The sequence below is a fragment of the Antennarius striatus genome, chromosome 17, assembly GCF_040054535.1.
Source record: "Antennarius striatus isolate MH-2024 chromosome 17, ASM4005453v1, whole genome shotgun sequence".
Lineage (NCBI taxonomy): Eukaryota > Metazoa > Chordata > Actinopteri > Lophiiformes > Antennariidae > Antennarius > Antennarius striatus.
Genome location: NC_090792.1, coordinates 6,133,388 through 6,156,205, shown reverse-complemented (window position 1 = coordinate 6,156,205; position 22,818 = coordinate 6,133,388). Strand labels below are relative to the sequence as shown.

General features: G+C 38.2%; 2 protein-coding genes across 2 annotated transcripts in view; both read left to right on the top strand.

The window, feature by feature from the left end:
* The window catches only part of apoba (apolipoprotein Ba), a 77,536-nt gene extending 59,625 nt beyond the window's left edge, over positions 1-17,911 (top strand). The window contains 8 exon segments of the mRNA XM_068339307.1: positions 7,565-7,775; positions 7,942-8,114; positions 8,216-8,391; positions 9,141-9,262; positions 9,817-10,190; positions 10,513-14,099; positions 14,101-17,476; positions 17,562-17,911. Of these exon segments, the coding sequence (XP_068195408.1) occupies positions 7,565-7,775; positions 7,942-8,114; positions 8,216-8,391; positions 9,141-9,262; positions 9,817-10,190; positions 10,513-14,099; positions 14,101-17,476; positions 17,562-17,599 (8,057 nt within the window). The 3' untranslated portion in view covers positions 17,600-17,911.
* A 1,843-nt stretch (positions 17,912-19,754) lies between these two features.
* On the top strand, positions 19,755-22,236 carry LOC137611094 (apolipoprotein B-100-like). Its single transcript, XM_068339102.1, has 2 exons — positions 19,755-20,606; positions 20,733-22,236. The coding sequence occupies exons 1-2, from the start codon at positions 20,517-20,519 to the stop codon at positions 21,912-21,914; spliced, it is 1,272 nt and encodes a 423-aa protein (XP_068195203.1). The 5' UTR covers positions 19,755-20,516; the 3' UTR covers positions 21,915-22,236.
* The last annotated feature ends 582 nt before the right edge of the window (positions 22,237-22,818 follow it).

Genomic DNA, 22,818 nt, shown 5'->3' with positions numbered 1-22,818 from the left:
TAACTGGAGGAGCAGCGCCCGCCGCCTGTAGTCGTGAACTGCAAGTAAAAATGCGCCAAGAAAATCTACTCTTGTGAATTTATCATGGAGTGGTCACGGGTCCGTGGTCCGCCATTTGGTGATCCCTGCTCTATGGAGAAAGAGAAAGAGAAAGAGCGAGAGAGAAGAGGAAAAAAAGGCGCACCAGATTTTTTTCCCTAGTCACACCGGTACTCCCAAATATATTTAATAGTCGCACTGATAAAAATTTGGCGCATATACGACCAAAATGGTGGCAATTTCGAGCCCTGAGCAACAGTATGGTTTCATGCCAAAAAAGAGTACTGCATACCAAGAGGAGAGATAGTGAATATATTGGTAGGGATGCTGAATTTTGAACTGCCAGGCAGGAGTCCTAGAGGAAGACCTAAGAGGAGGTTTATGGATGTAGTGAAAGAGGACATGAAGGTAGTTGGTGTGAGAGAAGAGGATGCAGAAGACAGCGTTAGATGGAGGCAATCGATTTGCTGTGGCGACCCCTGAAGGGAAAGCCAAAAGAAAAGAAGAATAATTTATTCCAAAAGCTGACTGAAAGTCCTCTAATGAAGATTTTCCAATAAATAGTAATTTAGTGTTTTGACCACTTCATTCTCTAGAATCTTAGGTAGGAATGACAGGTTGGAGATCAGCTTATAGTTTGAGAGGAGGCTAACATCTAGGAGGGGCTTGACCACTTAAAAAGATTGAGGCACATAACCTATTTTTAAGGACTGGTTAATTTTATCTATTTATTTATTTTATTTATTTATTCAGTTTATATTTTTCTTTCCGGAAACGTTTTTACAGCAGACTTCACTTTCATCACTTTTGCAACATCAACAACATCCAAATAAGGAAAAAAAAGGGGTGACGTGTAGAAGTCATTTGGCTTGTAAAATTCCTGTCCCCAGAGTCAACAATATTTCTCTCATTGCAACACATTATCAATCAAATGCATACATTAAATGTCTCATTTAGATTATTTTGTTTTGGTAGAAGCATAGTCGGAATTTTGTTCAGCAGACTGGTGGTTGGTTTAGCAGAGGAAATTAGGGAATTTAAGTCGGAGAGTTCCATTTGCCGAAAGTCCTCCAGAATATTGCTACATTGAACAGATTCCTCTGCTGTAGGATTCACGTATGGCAGTATGTGACACATCTCATCTTTAAGTCTTGTTATTTCATTTTGAAAGAACCTAAGAAAGTCATCGTTGTTCAGATTCAAAAGAATGGTGGGCTCAATACTGTTGTGCTTCTTACTCAGCCTGTTTACAGTGCTGAAAAGTCTTTATTTTCCTCTATTAATATAGAGTAGAAGACATTTCTACTTCTATAGAGAGCCTTTTTATTATATGTTATAAAGCTATCTTTTCAAGTTGCATAGGCTACGTCAGTTTTTGTTGATCGGCAAATTCTCTCCAGTCTGCAGTTGTTTGAGCTTGCGGACTAACAAGTTAAACTGTGGGGCTGACCTTTCCTGTTTTTTAATCTTCATTTTTAATGGAGCTATGTCATCTAAAGTTTTTTTTAGTATGTGTCTCATACTGTTTGTGAGATATTCAATTTTAGGCTAGTGCTAAAGTAGGGGTCAGTTGAACACACCGGCTCTATGGCTGAGGAAATTCTTTCTTTAAATGCAGCTATAAAAGCATCAGAAATTGATCTAGAAAGTTTTATCTGGTGGATTAACTCCAGGTAAGGGCAAAGTCAAAGATAACTAGGGAGTGATTTGACAAGATCTTGTTTTGAGGGAGAATGGCTAGGTGCTCCATATCTACATTGTAGGTGAGAACAAGATCTAGGGCTAGGGTTAGGGTTAGGGTTATGGGTAGGACCATCTACTACCTGTGAGAATCTTAGAGTCTAATATAGATTTAAAACCAACACAGAAAGTATCATCCACAATATCAAAATGAACATTGAAATCTCCTATTACTCTTACCTTATCTTTGGTAACAGCCCAATTAGATAAAAATTCAGAAAATTCCACCAGAAAAGAAGAATACGGTCGAGGATGACAATATACAATTACAAATTGAATGAAGTCAATTAATTTTTTTGAGGAACGTAGCAAATAAATGGCTGGGAGGAGAGGTTTCATTAAGGCCCCGTCCACACGATGACGGAACGCAACTTTTCTCTTGTGTTTACGCCTTCCATCCACACGACAACGCAGATATTCGGAACGAAAACGCAACTTTTTAAAAACGCTGGCCGAGGTGGATTTTTAAAAAAACGCTGGGTCTGCGTTGTCGTGTGGACGACGTATCCGCAACTTTTCAAAGACGCTGACGTCTTGCCTGTGACGAAAACTGCTGTGACGTCATATTTATTGGTCCGTGTGTTGTGACAACAAAACACGGAGGATTCCTATTGGATAAAATGTGACTCAATACTGCCACCATATGGTTTTGCATACCTATAGCCGTCTTCGAATACGCACTGCTGCGTTTACGTGTGGACGGGTTGGTTTTTTTTAAACGCTGTCGTGTGGACGCGAATCGTTTTCGATGTGTTTTTAAAAAGTTGCGTTTTTAAAAAAATCTGTCATCGTGTGGACTGGACCTAAGACTTACTCATCCTTAAATAGCCAGGTTTCTGTTAGTCCGAAAGGGTCCAGGCTGTGCTCAGTTATTAGATCATTAAGTAAAAGAGCCTTGGATGAAAAAGATCTAATGTTTAAAAAAACATATTTAATTCTCCTATCTTGACTTTGTCTGGGTACACACTGCAATTTCCTCCTGCAACTTTTCTTTAATTCAATAGTTTTTAAACAGGCTATGTGTGGGAAAAGGTAATACAGATGTAAGGTGGTTTAATATTAGTATGCGGATGGCTCATAAACGTTTAAATCACTGTAAATAATAAATACTTCGTCACTATATTGTGGAATTTCGTTTTTTGAAATGAATTAACAGCAAGTAATGAGGGATTCCTACGTGTCATTTCTGTAGGTCCGAGAAACAGACACATTAAGACAGCCTGGATTAAGTCTTTATGGGCTGTGCATCACTTAAACTACAGTTAGCTACGGCCGGGGACTGCGGTAAGGGAAACTCAGAGAAGCGTGTAAGACGGCAACTATATTGCCTGATCTCCACTCCAGCATTTTTGGATTTGGGAGATAAACATTAGGGTTGAGCCAGATACTCGTTTCATACAAGTATCCGGTACGGATAACACATTTTTGACGAGTACGAGTACGATACTAGTAAAACCCGTTAATACTCGTAATCGGACTGAAGGAAAATCATCCTCACTGTTTTCATGCTCTGTGATTGGCTAATCACACATACTTTCCCCCCCACCCTACAGATTGCAGCTAGAGCGGAGTTTGTCCCTGTCCCACTCTCCAGCACATGCAGACATTTACTGATCTCTCTGTTGGTGGCTTCACCGTAGCTCACATCTTTCTTCTTAGGTTTTCTTCAGCTTGCCTCTGTCAAGGTGGTATGGCAATTGGTGTTTGGTTACCTGGTGAACTTTCTTGTTGTTGTTTTTTTGTTGCACGTACACTTGCATTTAACCACCGCCTCCACTCGTCTTTTTTTTTTACCTGTTTGTTCTAAACTCTGTTCAAATTAATAATTCTATACTTTCTACACCGAGACATACCGCGCACGCGCACACACAGACACACACACACACAAACAAACACACACACACACACACACAGCAATCAACTTTGTCTAAAAATGTGAAAAAAAATTGGCAAGAACATTAGGTGCTAAAAATAAATAATTAAAAAAACCAGTTTGATTATAGAAAAAAATTAAACTGAAAAAGAAGAAAAAAAATTAAAAGTTTTGTTAAGTATGGCAATTCTTATTCATGCATACTTCGTAATTGATGATTTCCTATTGCATGCACTTCATTAATGCACTTTGTGCTTACTCGTTCTATATATAGTTCCTTTACTATTGTGATCAAACGCGTTGAATCTCAATTCTGAGGCTCTTCGGTAAATATTCATTCATAGATTTAAGAATATTCATGTTCTGCCTCAGTTCTATAAAAACTTGTTCTGTAAATAGTTCTCTTACTTTTGTAATCAAAAACATTGATTTGAATCTCAATTCCGAGGCTGTTCTGTGAATAGTTTTAAAATAAATAATAAATATAGCAACTTGTGATCAATCCATATCAATTTTAGACTTAAAATAATGTAGTGATTTAAGCCCCACCCATTGCCGGTCAAACCACACCCACTTCCGGTTGAAACCCCGCCCATTCCGAGTACAGATACGGATACAGATAATCTAGTTGGTTGAACAGATACAGACAGTGGTGTACTCGCTCATCCCTAATAAACATTTAGCTATGGTTCCAGACAAGAGGGCTGCATCATCCCTGGTGGGATGAATGCCCTCCTAATAAGACAAGACTTTCTCCACAAAGATTTCCAATTGTCTATGAAGCCTACTGCACAATTGCCATACCACCTTGACAGCCAGTAATTAAAGGATGACATGCAGCTAAACATCTGATCTTTGATTAAATTTGGGAGGAGTCCAGAGAAAACTACTTTGTCTGATTTAGTCCTTGCATAAGTGCACACTGACCCTACATTGGCCTCGAGGACCTCAGACTTTCTCAGGCATGCATCATTTATACCAGCGGTCTCAGGTTTCATCTAAGACAATATTTCCACGGACCGGTCTTCATTTGCTCAATAATCATTAATGACGCCAGGACATCTATAGTCTAATAATAAATCATCCACTGTGGTTTTATGTAAAATGCAGACGTCAACAGACAATAAACAACCTTTTTTTCATAAATTGCTAATCAACATTTCTGTAAACGAAATAATTGTAAGAAATAATTATATCAAAAACTCGATCGAAGTGACTGCACTAATGAGGTTTATTTAGAAATGCCTATAGTGACTTACAATCAGTGCATTCACGTAGTAGAAATACTGATCATTTCCTATACAACGGTGAACAAGTCAATCAAATAATAATAATTACAATAATGAGAATTAGTGGTTGGGTACTGCTGATCTAAGGATAACGGGAGAGAATGACACCTGAAGAGTGTTCCAGATGTCTAGTCTACTCCGTAGTTTGGTTTTCTTTACAGTCACTGCAGAAAATCCCGCTCCACAAAGACAGGAGGTTGGAAAGTGAAGCGTGGTTTTCCATACTTTTTGGGCGATCTCAGGATTATCTGCCTTGACTTTAATCCAGAACACTGGCGCAGTTGTGGGCGCTTAATTTAGGGGTAGCGGCAGGTAACCTGAATGAGACCTGTCAAGCAGGACAGACATACGCATTCTTCTGAAGGTCATTCCGCACAGACGTCACTTTTCAAAATAAAACATCCTTCAGACTCCGAAATAAATAAACGGAAATAATGTAAATTATTTTTTCTTTTTGTGCAGCCTGAGGGAAGCAAACTTATTTGAAATACTTTCGGAGGAGGAAGCTGGAGGTGTATGATGTTGGAGGTGTCCAGCAAGCTTTTCTGCTTATGTTTCCCTCTAACCGTCACCCAACTGCTCTGTTTCCCCAGCTGCTCAGAGGCTGCTTAGGGGGAAGAGCTACAGCTAGTGCTAGCAGAAAATACTAGCTGCGGTGCTAAGCTAGGATGCACCGCTCCAGTTAAAAACATACCTTAGGACTGCTAGCTAAAGAACTATCCCTATACACTAAGATTCATCTCCATTGCTAAGATAAAACTTCACTTTAAACAAATCCCTGATTCATTGATGGAGGTCGAGGCATAACTAAGCATGAATTATTTGGCGAAGGAAAAGACAGGGGAGAAGACAGATGAGAGGCCATAGTTAGCAGAGGTGTTAAAAAGGTGTTATAAGTATATCAAAGAAGGTCTTGAAAAGTAATAGAAACTGGAAAATGGTCACTTTTTGTTGAACGCCTCAGCTTGATGTTCTATTGACACAACCGTTCACCTCGCAGGTAACCATTATATTTATAGAGTTAATTGCGTCATGAATTACATTTTCTTCTATGGCTACCAAGCTAAGTTGGTCGCCAATGACGTATGATGTCCATATGACCACTGAATGCAGATGCTGCTGCGGTGCAGATTTTGAGCTTTCTGACCAAGGGGATGATGCTACACATATAAAATTGATTTGTTCTTCTATTTTTCATAATGATGAATAACATACTGTATATGTCACTTAAAAGTAACTTTACTGTCCCTTTAATTAGCTGTTTTGGCAATGCACAATGGCTGAAAGAGAGGAAGAAAAGGGTTTAGTTAGAGGATTATTGTTAAAACAAGACAGGCATTTAAAAAAAAAGCTGTACTGTATTATTAAGAAAGTGCAAAGCAATTTTCAGTCCACTAACTATGAACTGTGGCTCACAGGCTCCGAGGAATCTCAACTTGCTGCTTGGAGTGCTTGTTATTTTCCATTGATCACTATAGTGTTAGTTTTAATTTGACTTCCCCAACCAAGACATGGTAGCACTACTGGACACTTATACAACGGTGCTTTCCAACACCTTTATGAAAACCAGAGGGAATCTACTGCAGAACAAGCAAGTGCAAAGGGAATTGGAGCTCCACAATGAAAATGTGAAGAAAAATAAGAAAATCTTACAAAGACTGATTTTGGGGGGGCAAGGAGCAACTTTCAAGGACAGACAAAATGGGGTGGATCAAAAAGAGAGAAAATTGGAGATTCTTTCTATCATTGCTGAAAGCAACACGGATTTACATTGCTACATGTTCGCTAATCAAGTGTTTAGTGGGATGCCAGGCATAATACAAAATGGCCTAATCACCGCTATGGCCAAAGGGTTGTGAGAAGAGAAAAGAAGGGAAATTTGAAAAACACCGCTTGTCTTTGTTACAGTGGATAAGAAGACTGAGACGATTAATGCAGTGAAGCTTGCACTGGTCCTATGTTAAGCAACTGTGTCAAGGAGCGATTGGTCAGATTTGAAAACGTTAACTGTGGAAGGTTGTTCCTGTCATTGCAGGTGTTATCTGATTTTTTTTATGTCTCTGTAAAGTAGTGGCACAGTGTCTCCTGGATTAACTAGGGTGCAGGCTAAAGTTAAGGAGAAAGCACCTCTGGCTTTATTCATAGACACATCAGTTCACTTTAGTAGTGATTTAAAGGGCCTCAAAGCTTAAAGAAATCATGTGTCACCACTGTAGTGGCAGTAGAAGCAGACTTGCGCACCTCAGATTTGTTTCTTCAGTAACGGTATTTATTCTGGTTATACAAATTATCTATCTGTGATGCAAAAGCTCTTTATACTGCATTGCAGCATTATAAGGTGGTTTTTATAGCCATGAAATAGTTATTGAGGAGTGGATTGGTTGAGATGCAGCACTACTGAAGTCGCAGAAGTGACAAACATAGCATGCCACTGTTTTTTTGTAATCACATTTTGGTTGGTAAGTTTTTCAATTGCCCAGAAAGAACAAATGACTAACACGATAAGGTCCATATCGAAAATAACATGGGCCTGTACTAATCTACCTTCAAGCCACCAGTTAAAACTTCTCCTGAAGAAAATCAATGGTCAGTGATTAATGAATTCAATTTCTGCTGATTCTAGGTGATGATACGACAGAGGCCACTGCATCCATGACATTTGATCGCAATAAGAAGATTCTCACCACTGATGTTGTCATACCTGACTACAATGTGGAAGCACGCATGAAGCTATCTCTAACTGACAGTAAAGTCAAAGGAAAAATGATGCATGGTATCACTGTTGATGTCACCAACAATAACATCCATCAGTTTACTCTTGTTGGAAACACACGGTACATTGTCCTATACTTAAACCTTTAGTCTTTTTCAATGATAGATAGCACTGAATTTCCTGATACAGCGCTATGGACTGGAAGCCAGTCCATTTTTGTCAAGAAATATCCTGGGAAATGCAAATAATTGATAGTGTCACCAGTATACATGTTACTTTAAATACAGATTTCACATAATGAAAGATGCCGTGCTACAACTCCAGATGGCTATTCCCTCCCTGGAAATGGATGCTTCTTTAAAGGCAGCTCTGAATGAGGATGAAGGTGTACTCATGAATTTAGAAACATTCATCAAGCTACCAGAGACACTCTACCAGCAGAAAGCTTCTCTAAAATATGGTAAATGTCATCCATCATTCACATGTTAAACACAGATGACAGATGAAGAAAATTCATTAATTTTTTATATTTATGGATGCATTTGGATTTTCCCTTTCCAGATGACGACAAGTTTGAACTGGAACTGAAATTTGACATGAATTCCGAGATTCAGAAACTCATCCCAACGTTAGATAATCATCGCAAACAGCTACAACAGCTCATAGACCACATCCTGGACCAAAGAGTGGAAATGACCGACATGAAATATCGCCACATAGTTTCAAAAGTAATTGAGGTACATTCAAGATTTACACTAAACTTTATTGTATTTGTCATAATATATGACCAAAAAAAAGTAAAATTTCAAAAAAGTGACAGTGGCTAATGTAACACAGACCTACTAACTTGTAATAGTGGTGAATTGTTCTATCTTGCAGCCATTTTTAACAAGATAGTTGGATCTTTTTCATTTGTTGCTTTAATTGTTGTTTTTTGACAATACACTAAGGAGAAATGGATAAGGACAGAACCAAATATATTGAAACCTGAATCAACTTCCTTCTAATTACATGACTGCCAATGGCAACAACACCAGAGATTCAGGTGTGTTGTGCTAGTAACAGCTATGGTAGGCTGCTATCTCTAGCCTATGTAGACATGATGAGGGGATTGCACAGTTCTAATATGCTGAAATTTTGCTCAAACTAATCAACTACAGGGTTTCAGCCTAGCATAATTGATTAGGCATCATGTTGTTGCCACTTATGCCACATAAGGATTTATACAACATTTTTCCACTTGTGTTACAGCCTATGACATACAATTCAAGAAAATATGGTCCGGATCCCACCAAATTTTAATGACATATAGATCTATGGTTTTGGTTATAGGTAAATTTATAAGCCAATTAAATTTACCAAGTATCATACTCTATCATTCCATTTTGGTAAATAAAAAAAAAATCAGAGTAGTTCACTGTTCTAGTAGATGAATGCCTGCTTTTTCTGAAAAATGCAATGAAATTTATCTTCATGTCACCTGAAGGCAGGTAATATATGGCTGGAAAAGTTGACAGCACGTATTCGTTATCTCATAAACTTGAGAAATAAGAGGAGCATCTCTGATCTCACTTTGCCCGTCCTTCCTGAGAAACTGTTTCTGCATTTGTAAGTGTTAACCTACACAGACATCTCTAAAAATATGATGCTTCAAAAATTATTGGGTATGAGCAATTCATCACTTCAGTTATACGACTGTTCATTAAATTTCCTATACAGTGATGCCTCGTTACTCGCGGTTAATGTATTCCAAGACCATCCGCGAATAACGAAATTCCGCAATAAATTCTGACAAGCTATTTATTTTTTTATTTCCGGTAATTAAAATGTTTATGAACACTCCCCATACTGATTTTAAACTACCTTCTATCTATATTGCCTTTTCCCACACTTTTATAGACTGTTTAAAGCACTTTTCAATGTTTCTTAAGTGCGCTACTTTCCATGAGTCTCGGAACGCAGCACACATCCGGATGTTGTCACCCAATAAAATGCGCATACGTAATCACATGACTATCTACTAAAAATCCGCAATGAGGTGAAGCTGTGCATCTTGAAGCGCAAATATGCGGGGATTACTGTATATGTGCAGTCTGTTTATATACTTATAAGTTAAAAAAAATACATCAAAATTAAAAAGATGTGTTTCATATTTTTAACAGTGACAGCCTGCTCCAGTACCAATTCAACAAGGACAAAATTAAGATTTCTTTTCTTCTTCCACTTGGAGGAAAAACCTCACAAGAGCTGAACATACCAAGTACTTTGTATACTCCTGTCATAGATTTAAGACACATGGGAATATATTTCCCTGCCAGTAACTATCAGTTGCCATCCTTCACCATACCACCTTCTTTGGATTTCACTGTGCCCCTTCTTGGTCTGCTTGAAGCATTCACCAAGATTAATAGCAACCTCTACAGCTGGGAAGGCTCCATCTCTGGAGGTAACAACACTGTTGATGTTCCAAACTACGTTGTACAATTTAAGGCGAGGGCTCAATCACCCTTCAACCTTCTGTCGTACAAGCTTGAAGGTAAGCATGTCTTATATTTGATGATTTTTTTGTTCTTTATTAATACTAGTATGGGAGTTTCTATTTCATTCAATAAGACAAAGGGATACAGTATAATGATTATCATCACTATTGTCTTGGTGATAACAAAAAATTTCTTTGTGATGTTGAGCATGCCATATCTTGATAAATTAGAACTTAAGAATGTTTTTGTATTAACATCTTTTAATATGCTGTTGTGACTAATTTCCTCCTAAGACATATGTACATCACTGCATAGTCTACAACTTTCCCAGTGCTAGTACAAATTTTGATACTGATATAATTCTTTCTTTACTTCAAGGAATGGGCATGATGTCAGGAGGACCTGATGATAACCTCAAATACGTTCTGAATAATTCCTTCAGCCATATTCTCATTGAAACAAACTTCAATATCTCAGACATAATAAGAATAGCAGAAAAGCAGTATGAATGTTCAAATTTTAAAATTGAAGCCTCAAGTCCAATAGGCCTGAAAGCCTTTCTCCACTATTCAGCTCAGTCAGTTTCCACTCTCAATTCAGATGAAGTCTCAGGAAATGGCACCATGGATGGATGGCTTCAAATAGGTTCCTTCTACACCATTACTTCATACACACAAAACTACATCTTGCATCCTCTGGATAGAGAAGGAAGAGGACGGTCCACTCTACATTTTAACACACCATTCGTCCAAGTTCACAATAGAATCACTGGTGACTACGCAAACTCTGAATTAAACATTGAGTCCAAAACCTATACCATAAATGACATTCTCAGCCATGTAGCAGAACTCAAATATAAAGATAGCCTACTGATTTTTAAGTGCAATTGTTCTGCCACCGGCATGGGGAAAAAATTTACTAACAAGTTTGAGCTTGGTGTGTCCAGCCTTAATATGGCAATCTTTAGATTTGAGTCACAGACAGATGATCACATCATTACAGCGTACTCCCTTACAACAACACTGCTGGATTCACCTGGGCTTGAATTAAACTCCGAAGGATCATTCACATTTGAAATAGGTCGTGGATTGCACGTAGCTTCAGTTATAGTTACCGAAAATGGCCTGATCATGAACGGAACTAACAGTTTTCAGTTCAGTCCTGTCACAGCAGAGAATATCATCAATGGCGCCATAGACAGCAATGGCGCAACCCTATCTTCAAAAACCAAAATTATGGCTGATGAAAGCAAAGGAGAGATGAATATTGAAGGAACAATGTCAGATGCCAAAGCCTCTTTGCAAGGGGTCCTTGAGGGCAATATGTATGATGCAGCCATAAGAAACACTGTTAATATTGTATTCAACCGAAGAGGCCTGACCTTGACTAGCAATATTATGGGCTCCCTAAGGCAGATGCATACAGAGAATCGCCACATGTTTGCCATCACTTTGTGGACCCTAACCCTCCGCTCAATCTCTAATAATTTCTTCTGTAAAGATATTTATTACAAGCAAGACACCAAGGCAGATTTAAGGCCATTTGTAATGGCATTTGTTGTGACCAATGACCTCAAGTTCCATGATGTTGGTTTGAACGCTGAAGGCCACGTTAAACTTCAGCCATTTAAGGTAGACCTGAGTGGAGGTATGAAGGGAAATTACAGACAGAAACACAACATTAAATATATATATGAAATCGAATATGTCAATATGGCTGGTACAATGAGATACAGCACATTTGGAAATGTAATAGGTGCACAACTGAGTCACAACTGTGCACTTGAGTTTGCTGGACTTTCCTCAAAGTCAGATTGTGAAATCCAAGTAAATTCTGAGCCTCTACATTTTAACAGCACAGTTCGCACCATTGCCATGCCATTCATTCTCATAATTGATGCATTTGTCAGTAGTGATGGAGAAATGAATCTAGATGGGAAGCACACTGGCCAGCTATACAGCAAATTGTTGGTTACAGCTGAGCCTCAAGCTCTGGCAGTCTCACATGACAGCAGAGTGTTAACCACACATATGTTTGTGAGTGGGGAGTCCGCCACTAACGTAGTAAACACATTTGATGGTTTCTTAACACCAACAAACCAATTTTTGGAATGGAATGTAAAATCTAAGTTGAACAAACACGCTTATAATCAAAGTATTGTAGTTTACAATAATCCTGAAAGGATTGGATTGGAGTTCTCAGGAGTATCGTCAACAGACATTTTCAGTAAATTCAGCAGAAACAAGAGATTACTCCCAGAAATGCAACACTTCAATGTGACTGGAGAACTCAACTATGACAAGAACAGTGACTGTGATATTATTGAGATTTCACTCATTGACAACTTTCCTGCTCCTTTTGAAGAGTTCAAGAACACATTTGTGCAAGCCCTAGAATCACTTCAAAGTGTAATACACACTTCTAATATTACTCAGATAATTATATACTTTAGAGCAAAATTAGAGCAGCTACCAATTCAAGTCAATGACTTCATGCAAAAAATCGACTTTGAGAGCAACATCAATCAATTAAAAGCAAAACTTGATTATTTGATTGATGTTTTTTCTGTAACAAAGGATGATTTAGAGGTTGCAATGGACAGCCTAAAAAAGATATTAGAAAATTTTGCAGTTGGAATTGCTGAGAAAGCTAGAGACTTTGTCCTTACATTCAAAAACTATGTTAGTAATGGACAACTCGCTCACAGCATAACAAATATACTGTCAGAGATTGAAAATCACCTTCTGGCCTATGATGAGAAGAATGAAATCAAACAAACACTAATCAAAGCCCTTGAAACAACTGAGCGCTTCATCAAACAGATTGATTTACAGAAGTTTTCACATATTACTGTTGCATGGCTGAAAAAGTTTGATACCAAATATTTAATTCTGGACAAGATTAAAGACAACATTTTTGAAATTCAACAGACCATTGAGAAGTTTGACATTAGCATGTTCCTCCAAGATGTGAAGGATTACCTTCTCTCATTTGATTTTGCACAGTATGCTGAACAGTTGTTAGAGAAAATCCCATCTTCAGGGATATCAAAGGTGATTGAATCTATGAATGATGTTATTGTCAGTTGGATTGATGAATATGAAATCCCCAACAAACTCAATACAGTGTACATTTATGTCAGGGGTCTACTTTTAAAATACAATCTTGATCAGAGATTCAAAGAATTAATGGATCAAGTAGTCATTCTTATCAAGGAGTTCAAAATTAATAAGACTGTGCAGTCATTAGTAGATACCATAAAAACTATCCCTTTTGAAATTATTCACCAAAAATTTGAGCAATTTATGTATAGTGTGACAAATGAACTCAGAACAATGGACTTTAACAAAAGTATTATTTATATTGATAAACATTTTTCTTCAGTCCCTAAGTTACTGAAGGAATTCAACTATAGTTTTTTCATTGTTGAAACTAATAAAAGGATAGCTGAACTAACACACTCTATGAACAACCAGATCAAAATGTATGAAATTGTTCAAAAAATTGAAGTGGTTAGACAATTTTTCAGAAAGATACAAAAAACTGTTTTCACATATTTGGACAAACTCAAAAGCACAAAGGTGGCTGATGCCTTAGAAAAACTGAAGAAGGTGGCTGACACTACCTTTTATAATGATATTAAGATGACATTGAAGGATATGCTTGAGGATATGAGACAAAGAATCATAAGCATGGACATCAGAGAAGAAATATATATTTACCTAAAAATGGCAAGTGAATCCTATGGAAATATGGTTGCCTACATATCTGAACAGTTTGGCCAACTGATAGGGAACATCAGAAAACTGACCAAGGATAGAGATATCTTAAGTAATATAAATAAAGCTGTAGGTGGAGTTTTTGCCACTCTAAAAAGAGCTGAGATTGAAGTTCCTGCTTTTGTTGTACCACTCACTGATCTTATTATTCCAGCTTTTACTATGAGACTAGACAAACTGCAACAGAATCAGAATCCCAAATAAAATTTCAGTCCCTGAGTTCAACATTCTTGGTTCCTACACAATTCCTGCATTTACCATAGATTTTGATAAGATCAAATCAAAAATGATCACAATCATAGATCATATCAGAGAATTTAACCTCGAAATGCCAAACCCTAATGTAATCTTTGGTGATTTAAAAGTTCTCTACTTATCTAAACTACCTGATCTCACATTCCCTGAAATAACACTTTCAGAAATAACATTTCCAGTCCTCAACATTCCCAAATTAAATCTCACAGCCTTTGAAATCACTTTGCTTCCAACCCTAGAGATCAAGTTTCCAGTGGTTACCGGTAACATTTGTATACCAGTTTTTGGAAAACTCAATGGAGAATTTAGAGTGACTTCCCCACTTTACAGTCTTGTAACTACAGGCAAAATTGAGAATTCAACATCCATGCCAAAATACCCACAGTTCACAGCAACTTTTTCCTCTCATGCCAAATCCCCCATTGAGGTCCTAGAATATACATTTGAGGCTGCTGCTCAGGTGGAAAAACCCAGAATGCATAAGATGCTTTTTAGAGAAGAAATGAAAGCTGTGCATACGGCTTTCTCCATTGATCATAAAGGATCCTTGACACTCAGTGGAAGTTCTGCTGTGGCTTTTGTTAAGACTGCTACTAAGGCCAAAACCGAGATATATAAGGCAGATTTTATTAACAATATGGAACTCACGTTGAAAAGCGGAATGTCTGCAGTCACAGACACAATCTACCACCACATTTTGGAAAACCCGTCATTTGAAACTTTAAGTCATTTGTCAGTGAAACACAATGCCATAGCCAAAATGGAATCTGGCACAATTAGTGTGACTGGTGAAACCACAGGTTTTGGAAACCTATCCTTTTTAGACTACACTGATGAAGGTACACATAAAAGCAGTGTGGTATTCAATATCAATTTTGGTACAGCCAAATTAGCTTTCATTGAAGAAACAGACTGTAAGGCCTTGAAATCAAAACAAAGGTTGACTGTTGAATCAGTCAACTTCAGCCATTTCACTGTTGATGGAAGGTGTGAAACTGAAAGTTTCTCTGTCAAGAAGAGTGCTTTGGTTTTGAATGGAAAGGGTCATATTGGGGACTTGAAAGTTGCACTGCTAGCCACTCATGATGCTGAGTTCAATGGAAATCTGATTGGATCCATGACCAACTCAATAGAATTCATGGTCCAACCATTTGAAATTGTGCTTGATATTAAGAATAAATTAAAGTCAAAAATTTTCTTCCCTCTGAAACTCACTGGTAAGGTAGATCTGCAGCATGATCTTGGTTTAAAGTTAAATTTGAAAACTCAGGGTATTAATTTGATTAATTTGGCAAGATTTAACCATTACAAGTACAATCACAACCTTGCAGTGGAGAACAATGAAATGGGTATATTCTTCTCCTTATCAGCTGATGGAGAGGCTAATCTTGACTTTCTGACTGTGCCTCTGTCCATTCCACACATTACGGTCCCTTATCTTGAAATTAATACCCCTGACATTAGAGACTTCTCTTTATGGGAGCACACTCAATTCGAAAAATTTCTTGGCATTCCACAACAGTCATTTAACATGAGCCTGAGGCTTCAATATTTTAAGAACCGTGATGTTCACAACTTTGAATTACAACTTGAGCCATTCTACAATGCAGTCAAAGACAATGCCAATATCATCCAAGCTCAATTTGAAAAATATAGAGACAAAGTAGTTTCACTTCTGAATGATTCATATTTTCAAGCAAAGTCAGAATATTTCACGCAAAAAATTCATAGTTCTTCTCAGCCTCCCAGAATATTCTTTGTCCCTGATTACAAAATACCACTGTTGAGTATTGAGGTTTCATCTTCCAGATTCAGAGTTCCAGCACTGGGTTTCTCTGTGCCATCCTACACACTTCTGTTGCCATCTTTGGAGTTACATGTCCTGCATATTCCGGAAATTTTAAGAGATATAAAGTTGCCTGCTTTCATTCTACCAGCCATTCAGAACCACCTTGTAATCCCAGCTATTGGTAACATGACTTGTGAGTTCTCCTTCAAGTCTACTGTGATCACACTAAGTTTTAATGGCAGTTTTTACAACCAGTCTGACATTGTAGCTCGATTTAGCACATCTTCTACATCTGTGTTTGATATGTTGAATGTAAAAATTGATGGCACCAGCAGTTTGACAAAAAAGAGAGGAATAAAGCTGGCCACTGCTGTGTATGTGGAGCACAACAACATTGAAGCACACCACGACTGTGCTGTTAATGTCATTGAAAAGGGCATGGGGGCGTCAATAGCTAACAATGCAAAAATCTATCTACCATACCTCAATCTAGGAATAAATCAAGAACTCACTGGACATACACTGACCAAGCCAAATGCTGCTTTCAAGGAAAGCATAACATACATGTTTTACTTTCCTTTGATTGAGTCTGTAGGCAAAGGCAATTTTGATATGAACTGGGCACTGGAAGCATTTTCTTCATACGTATTTCTGAAAACTTTGACACAAGGAATGTCAGACATAACCTTCAAGAACAGTAGCAACTTTGCCAGTCATCTAGACAATGAAGCCGCTTTTTATCTCAGTGCTAAGGGACTGGCTGGAGCTATAAGGACAGCCTTGAACACCAACATTGACAAACACATTTTCCAGTTTGACATGAATGAGAACTTGACTCTTGAGGTCTCCCCGCTGCATATTTTTGCTACAGTTGATTTAAAAATCAATAACAATGCAAATTTAGGATATATCAGTACTAATGAAAAGCACATCAGCAAAGGACAACTATATGGGGTTCCTTTAACAACCCTGATGACCTCACTGAACATCGACGCAAACCAGCCAAGTAATTTGGGTCATACTGGATTCAGTGAACGCATCACCATATCCATCAGTTCCGTGAAGCAGTCATTCACCTGGATTGGCAAAGAGCAACTAGCATATCTAACTAATGCACATGATTTACTTGTATCCAGTGATGAATCTGAGGCACACATGGATTTCACTGTATCACTGGGAGGCCATCTAGCTTTATTAAAGTCAATAAAGCTACCTGTATATCAAAAGACACTGTGGGAAGTATTCAAATTTGATCAGGTTACAAATACGAATGACTTACAATTCCTTAACATCTCCTCCAGTATTGGATACAGGAACAGTATGGTTGGTAATGAAGATACAGCACCATTCAGTGTTTTTACGTCAAATTTTGGAGCTCTCAGTGCGACTTTGAAGGTTTCCTCACCTATTTATAAGGTGTCAACAACTGCCAGCCTGGAGAAAAAGGACTCATCACTTGTAACATCGCTGGATTCATTCTGTACTTCGACAATGCTATTTTTGGAATATGTCCTCTCTGGTAAGACTTAAATACATTGTATCTAATAGGGCATGTTAATGGTAAGTATTAGATCTTAATTATTTTTCATATGTTCCCAAGCCAGTGCAACCCTTGGATTTGATAATGGAGTGTTCAATCTAAATGGGAAGTGCAACTTGAACCACACTGACATAAATCTGGTTTGGCAGCAGGTTTTGTCACAAAACTTAAGGTAAGTATGGATTTTTTTTTCTTTTTTTTTTTTTCTTTCTACAACTTGTATATAGCTTGGAAATGCAGTGTCACAATCTCTTATGAGCTACAGTTGATAACATTTCCTCTAATCAAATTAAATACTGAAAAGTCATGGTAAACACACACACACACACACACACACACACACGCACGCACACACACACGCACGCACACACACACACACACGCACACACACACACACACACACACACTGTCAATATTATGGAATAGTAAATAAAAAGTCATTCTCTATTTTTCTAATTCTAATCAAGTAATTTTGAACTGTTAAATTGGCCGATGCATGTTTGAAATTATAACAACATTTGATGTCTTACTATTGAACATGGGCTCTAATACGTCTTGATTTCATTTTGTCTTTAGCATAATGTAGATGTGTTGATAATGTATGGAATGTTTCTTGTCTATGTGGAATTCTTAGTGGATTGTATTGGAAATTAAAAGATGTTTAATTCAACGTCTTGCATAGCTTAGATAAGCTAAAAACTATTCAACCATGAAACCTGAGAGTCCTAGGTACAATAAGACAAGATATGATAAAATGCAAATTTATCCATCATCTGGAAGGAAAGTAGATAAGGAGACTTAGTGGTGGAATGAGGAGCTACAGAAGTGTATACAGAGTGTACACAGAGTTTATACAGAGAAAGAGGTTAGCTAAGAAGAAGCGGGACACTGAGACGACTGAGGAGAGTGGACAAGGGTACAAAGAGATTCAACGTAAGATAAAAGTAGAGGTAGCAAAGGCCAAATTGGGGGGCTTATGAGGACTTGTATGCCAGGTTGGACAGTAAGGAGGGAGAAACTGATCTATACTGGTTGGCAAGACAGAGATACAGAGATGGGAAGGACGTGCAGCAGGTTAGGGTGATCAAGGATAGGGATGGTAGTCTATTGACAGGTGCCAGTAGTGTGATGGGAAGATGGAAAGAGTACTTTGAAGAGTTGATGAACGAGGAAAATGAGAGAGAACATAGACTAGAAGAGGTGGCTGTTGTGGACCAGGAAGTTGCAAAGATTAGTCAGGATGAAGTGAGGAAGGCATTGAAGAGGATAAAGAGTGGAAAGTGGAAAGAGTGGTCCTGATGATACACCTGTGGAGGTATGGAAGTGTCTTGGAGAGGTGGCAGTAGAGTTTTTGACTGGGTTGTTCAACAGGATCTTAGATAGTGAGAAGATGCCTGAGGAAAGGGGGAGAATTGTGCTGGTGCCCATTTTTAAGATAGATAGATAGAACAAGGGAGATGTGCAGAGTTGTGGCAACTACAGAGGGATAAAGCTAATGAGCCATGCAATGAAGTTATGGGAAAGAGTAGTTGAAGACTAAGAGCAGAAGTGAGAATTTGTGAGCAGCAATATGGTTTCATGCCAAAAAAGAGTACTGCAATTGCAGCATTTGCTTTGACGATGTTGATAGAGAAGTACAGAGAAGGCCAGAGGGAGCTGCATTGTATTTTTGTAGATCTGGAGAAAGCTTGTGACAGGGAGCCCAAAGAGGAACTGTGGTATTGTATGAGGAAGTCTGGAGTGGCAGAGAAGTATGTTAGAGCATTGCAGGACATGTATAAGGCCTCCTGCCTGGCAATTCAAAACTTAGCATCCTTCTACCAATATATTCACTACCTCTCCTCTTGATATGTCCAAACCATCTCAGTCTGGGCTCTCTGACTTTATCTTCAAAACCTCTAACATGTGCTGTCCATCTGATGTACTCATTCCTGATCCTATCCATCCTAGTCACTCCCAAAGAGAACCTCAGCATCTTCATCTCTGCTATCTCAAGCTCAGTCTCCTGTCTTTTCCTCAGTGACACTGTCTCTAGACCAAACAACATCGCTGGTCTCACCACAGTTTTCTACAGCTTTCCTTTCATTTTAGCTGAAACTCTTCTATCACACATCAAACCTGATGACTAGTGGGCCACACGGATTTTTAAAAAATTTGACAGGTGGGCCAGTTGAAGAGCAAATGGAAGTTTATTGTACTAATGGAAATGACGTGTAAAAACCATTAAACAAACATTTTTGGCCTTTAACAGAAAGCAAAACATACATGTGGAAAGCTTATGGTAATTTTACAACTGCATTTCATGAAATTAATTGTATAGTTTAAACAAGTTTGACGGGCTGGATTACACTTTTCTCACACCTTTCTCCACCCGTTCCATCCAGCCTGTACACGTTTCTTCACCTCTTTTTCACACTCTCCATTGCTCTGGACTGTTGACCCTAAGTACTTAAAATACTCCACCTTCTTGATCTCCTCTCCCTGTAACCTCACTCTTCCACTTGGGTCCCTCTCATTCACACACGTGTACTCTTTTCCTGTCTTACTGTGGCTAACCTTCATTCCTTTCCTTTCCAGGACAAACCTCCACCTCTCTAGCTTCTCCTCCACCTGTTCCCTGCTCTCAATACAGATCACAATGTCATCTGCAAACATCATAGTCCATGACATAGTCCATATGCGAATCGAATACATCAATCATGACTTCCTACAGTATACTGTATCTAAATAATGCAGTTAAACGAGATGTTATTTATTTGTATGCCACAAGTTTTTTTTGCAAGATGAAGCACCAATTCCTTTTGACTGGTTCAGCGTAAGTTGTTTTTGTTAGGATTTCAAAACGTTTTCTGCATTTTGCCAGTCTTACTTATGGGTCCACCAATGACGTTCTCTACTGACAACTCCTTTTCTCATTCAAAGAGAGTCTCATCACAACCTTTATGTTGATGTCAGCAGTCGAACAGTTTTTGATGCAGTGTTCCGCTTTGCTTCCCGCAAAGACGGCACCACTGCCTCCATGTCCTCCCCATCATCTGGTTGTCTTGGTTTGCATCTGCATCAAAGGTCTATGTCAGACTTGTACGGAAAACTGTTCTTCCACTACCCGGTAAACACCCTTACACAAACACCCTTAAACTGTTTGTGTATATTTGCCAAGCCAAACTTTACACTTTACATGCAAGCTCGCACTATTTTTATTGTTGTCCTTTCAAATGTCTTCCCATATTTTCAGTCCAGCCCTGACAAGGAAAAGGATGTTTTCACTGTCAAAGTCACAGTGAAGAACTCTCGAAAGCTGGTATTAGAGACATCATGGAATCAGGACTTTCTCCATGATGTGATTGAGGGGACCAAGGGCAGCATTCCCACTATGACTGATGCTGTACTTAAATTCATCGACAAGTACCACACTGCCCATTTTGGATTTGAACTCAACCGTGGTGCCATGAAGCTGAAAAATACAGCCTCCACTGCCATAAAGAAAGCTTATCATGACTTTCCAATGTCTTTCAACAAACTTCAGAATTCAATCCAACACCTTGGTGATCAAGGAAAAGAAATGTACAAGAAAAGCTCTGATAACTTGATGTCCTTGAGAACGCACCACATAAATAGGTTAGCTGATAAGACTACAGAGGTCTTGAGAGCAGCTGAAAACATGATTTATACCTTTTTTGATGTAGTCACACAGTTTTTGGTTGACACCAAGTTTACAGTGCCTGGCTCTGAATGGAAATTTATGAGTCTGGAAGTAACACAGCGGGATCACCAGGCTGTATCAAAAACAACTGGTAGCGCACCCCAGATTTTTCCTATGGTCATAGAGAATATTTCCATCTACATTAGGGAAATTGAGTTCACCCTACCTGTATTTAATGTTGTTGTTAAAGGAAATGAGTTCATGGATAAACTGCAATCTTTTATGAGATTTTTGTATGATCAGCTAAGAAAATCATTGCAAGAGAGTTTTGATTTGTTCCACAAAACATTTAATGAACTCATCCAGATGGTTGATGAAAAATGGGAGACTTTCATCACCTACCTACACCATGAAAATGGGAAATCAATTTCACAAGTTGATGTCATACATGCAGAGATTTTAAATTATTCAAGACAACATATTGATGAGGCAAAGAAACGTGTGACTGAGTATCAAGACCTTATCAAACTGAATTTTCAAAAAATCTATAATGTTTTAAATATTCAGCATGTAAATAACAACGTTAAGGATGTAATTAGTATTTTTCAGTCACATCTCTGTGGAGGACTTAATGAAGCCATTAATGTAATGCGAAGGACTTCTCAAAGCACAGCACCATACATTAATGTGACCAACACAAACATGAACATTGAAATTCCTCTGCCTTTTCTCTGGAAGTTGTTTAATGAATGGCCAAAGCCGTCTGTTCACTGAGTGTGGGTTCACTTTCATTCTGGAAGACTGAAATTATATGTGTGAGAATAAAAAAACAAAACAGTTTGACACTTTCAAAATGTCACAAGGGTTTTAATTTATCTGAAAGTATACAAATAATTTGTACATGAAATTTAATTTTATGATTTATAATATTATAATAATGATAAGGCAATAGTTTTTAAGTAAATTAAATGGTTTTCGGCTAAATAATAGAGAATACTAATTTTTGTGTTTGTGAAACCATACCAATATTTCTTTATACAGAATTATTTTAGGGAGAAATTTGATCATCTTACAAAATGTGTTAAGGCATTTTGCATAATTTAAAAAATGCAAGATATTGTAGTATTGTACTAACTAAAGTATTGTATGTTACAGGCCCCTGTAACATATACTCACACACAAGGGGGCCTGTAAGCATGCAGTGGAAGGTAGAGTGGTGGGCAACTCCTACATGGTGTGCCCCAAATGAGCAACCTGTAAAGGGGGATGGCACCTTACACAAGGGCGCCTCAGCACTGCACTGCCTCCCCTGCCTCCCCTGACCTCACATCACTTCCAAGGAGCCACCTAGAGACACAGACAAGCATGCACGCACACAGGCACTCCTATGGTCAATTTGGGACCAACCCTCAGAGGGAGGTCATTAACATTTAATGGCCAACCCAAAATAACAGCCTGTTCTCATTAGAGCTAATTTCAGCAACTTTCAGACAGTTCAACTTGAGAACAAAAGATCAGTTAGGGGCAGCACATTTTAAATACAGTGTAGTTAGATGTCTGGCAGATGTGTGAAATTAATATAAATAACATGGGACCTTTAATAGAGTAGAGAGAGTAGAGTAGGACTTTATTGATCCCTTAAGGAGGTTCCGTCAGGGAAATTAATTTCTCCGTCGCA

Excerpts from the sequence above, each read along its gene's own strand:
- LOC137611094 (XM_068339102.1), top strand. The coding sequence starts at position 20,517 with ATGTCCTCCCCATCATCTGGTTGTCTTGGTTTGCATCTGCATCAAAGG. Across the intron at positions 20,607-20,732 it reads AACTGTTCTTCCACTACCCG|TCCAGCCCTGACAAGGAAAA; the intron begins GTAAACACCCTT and ends CCATATTTTCAG.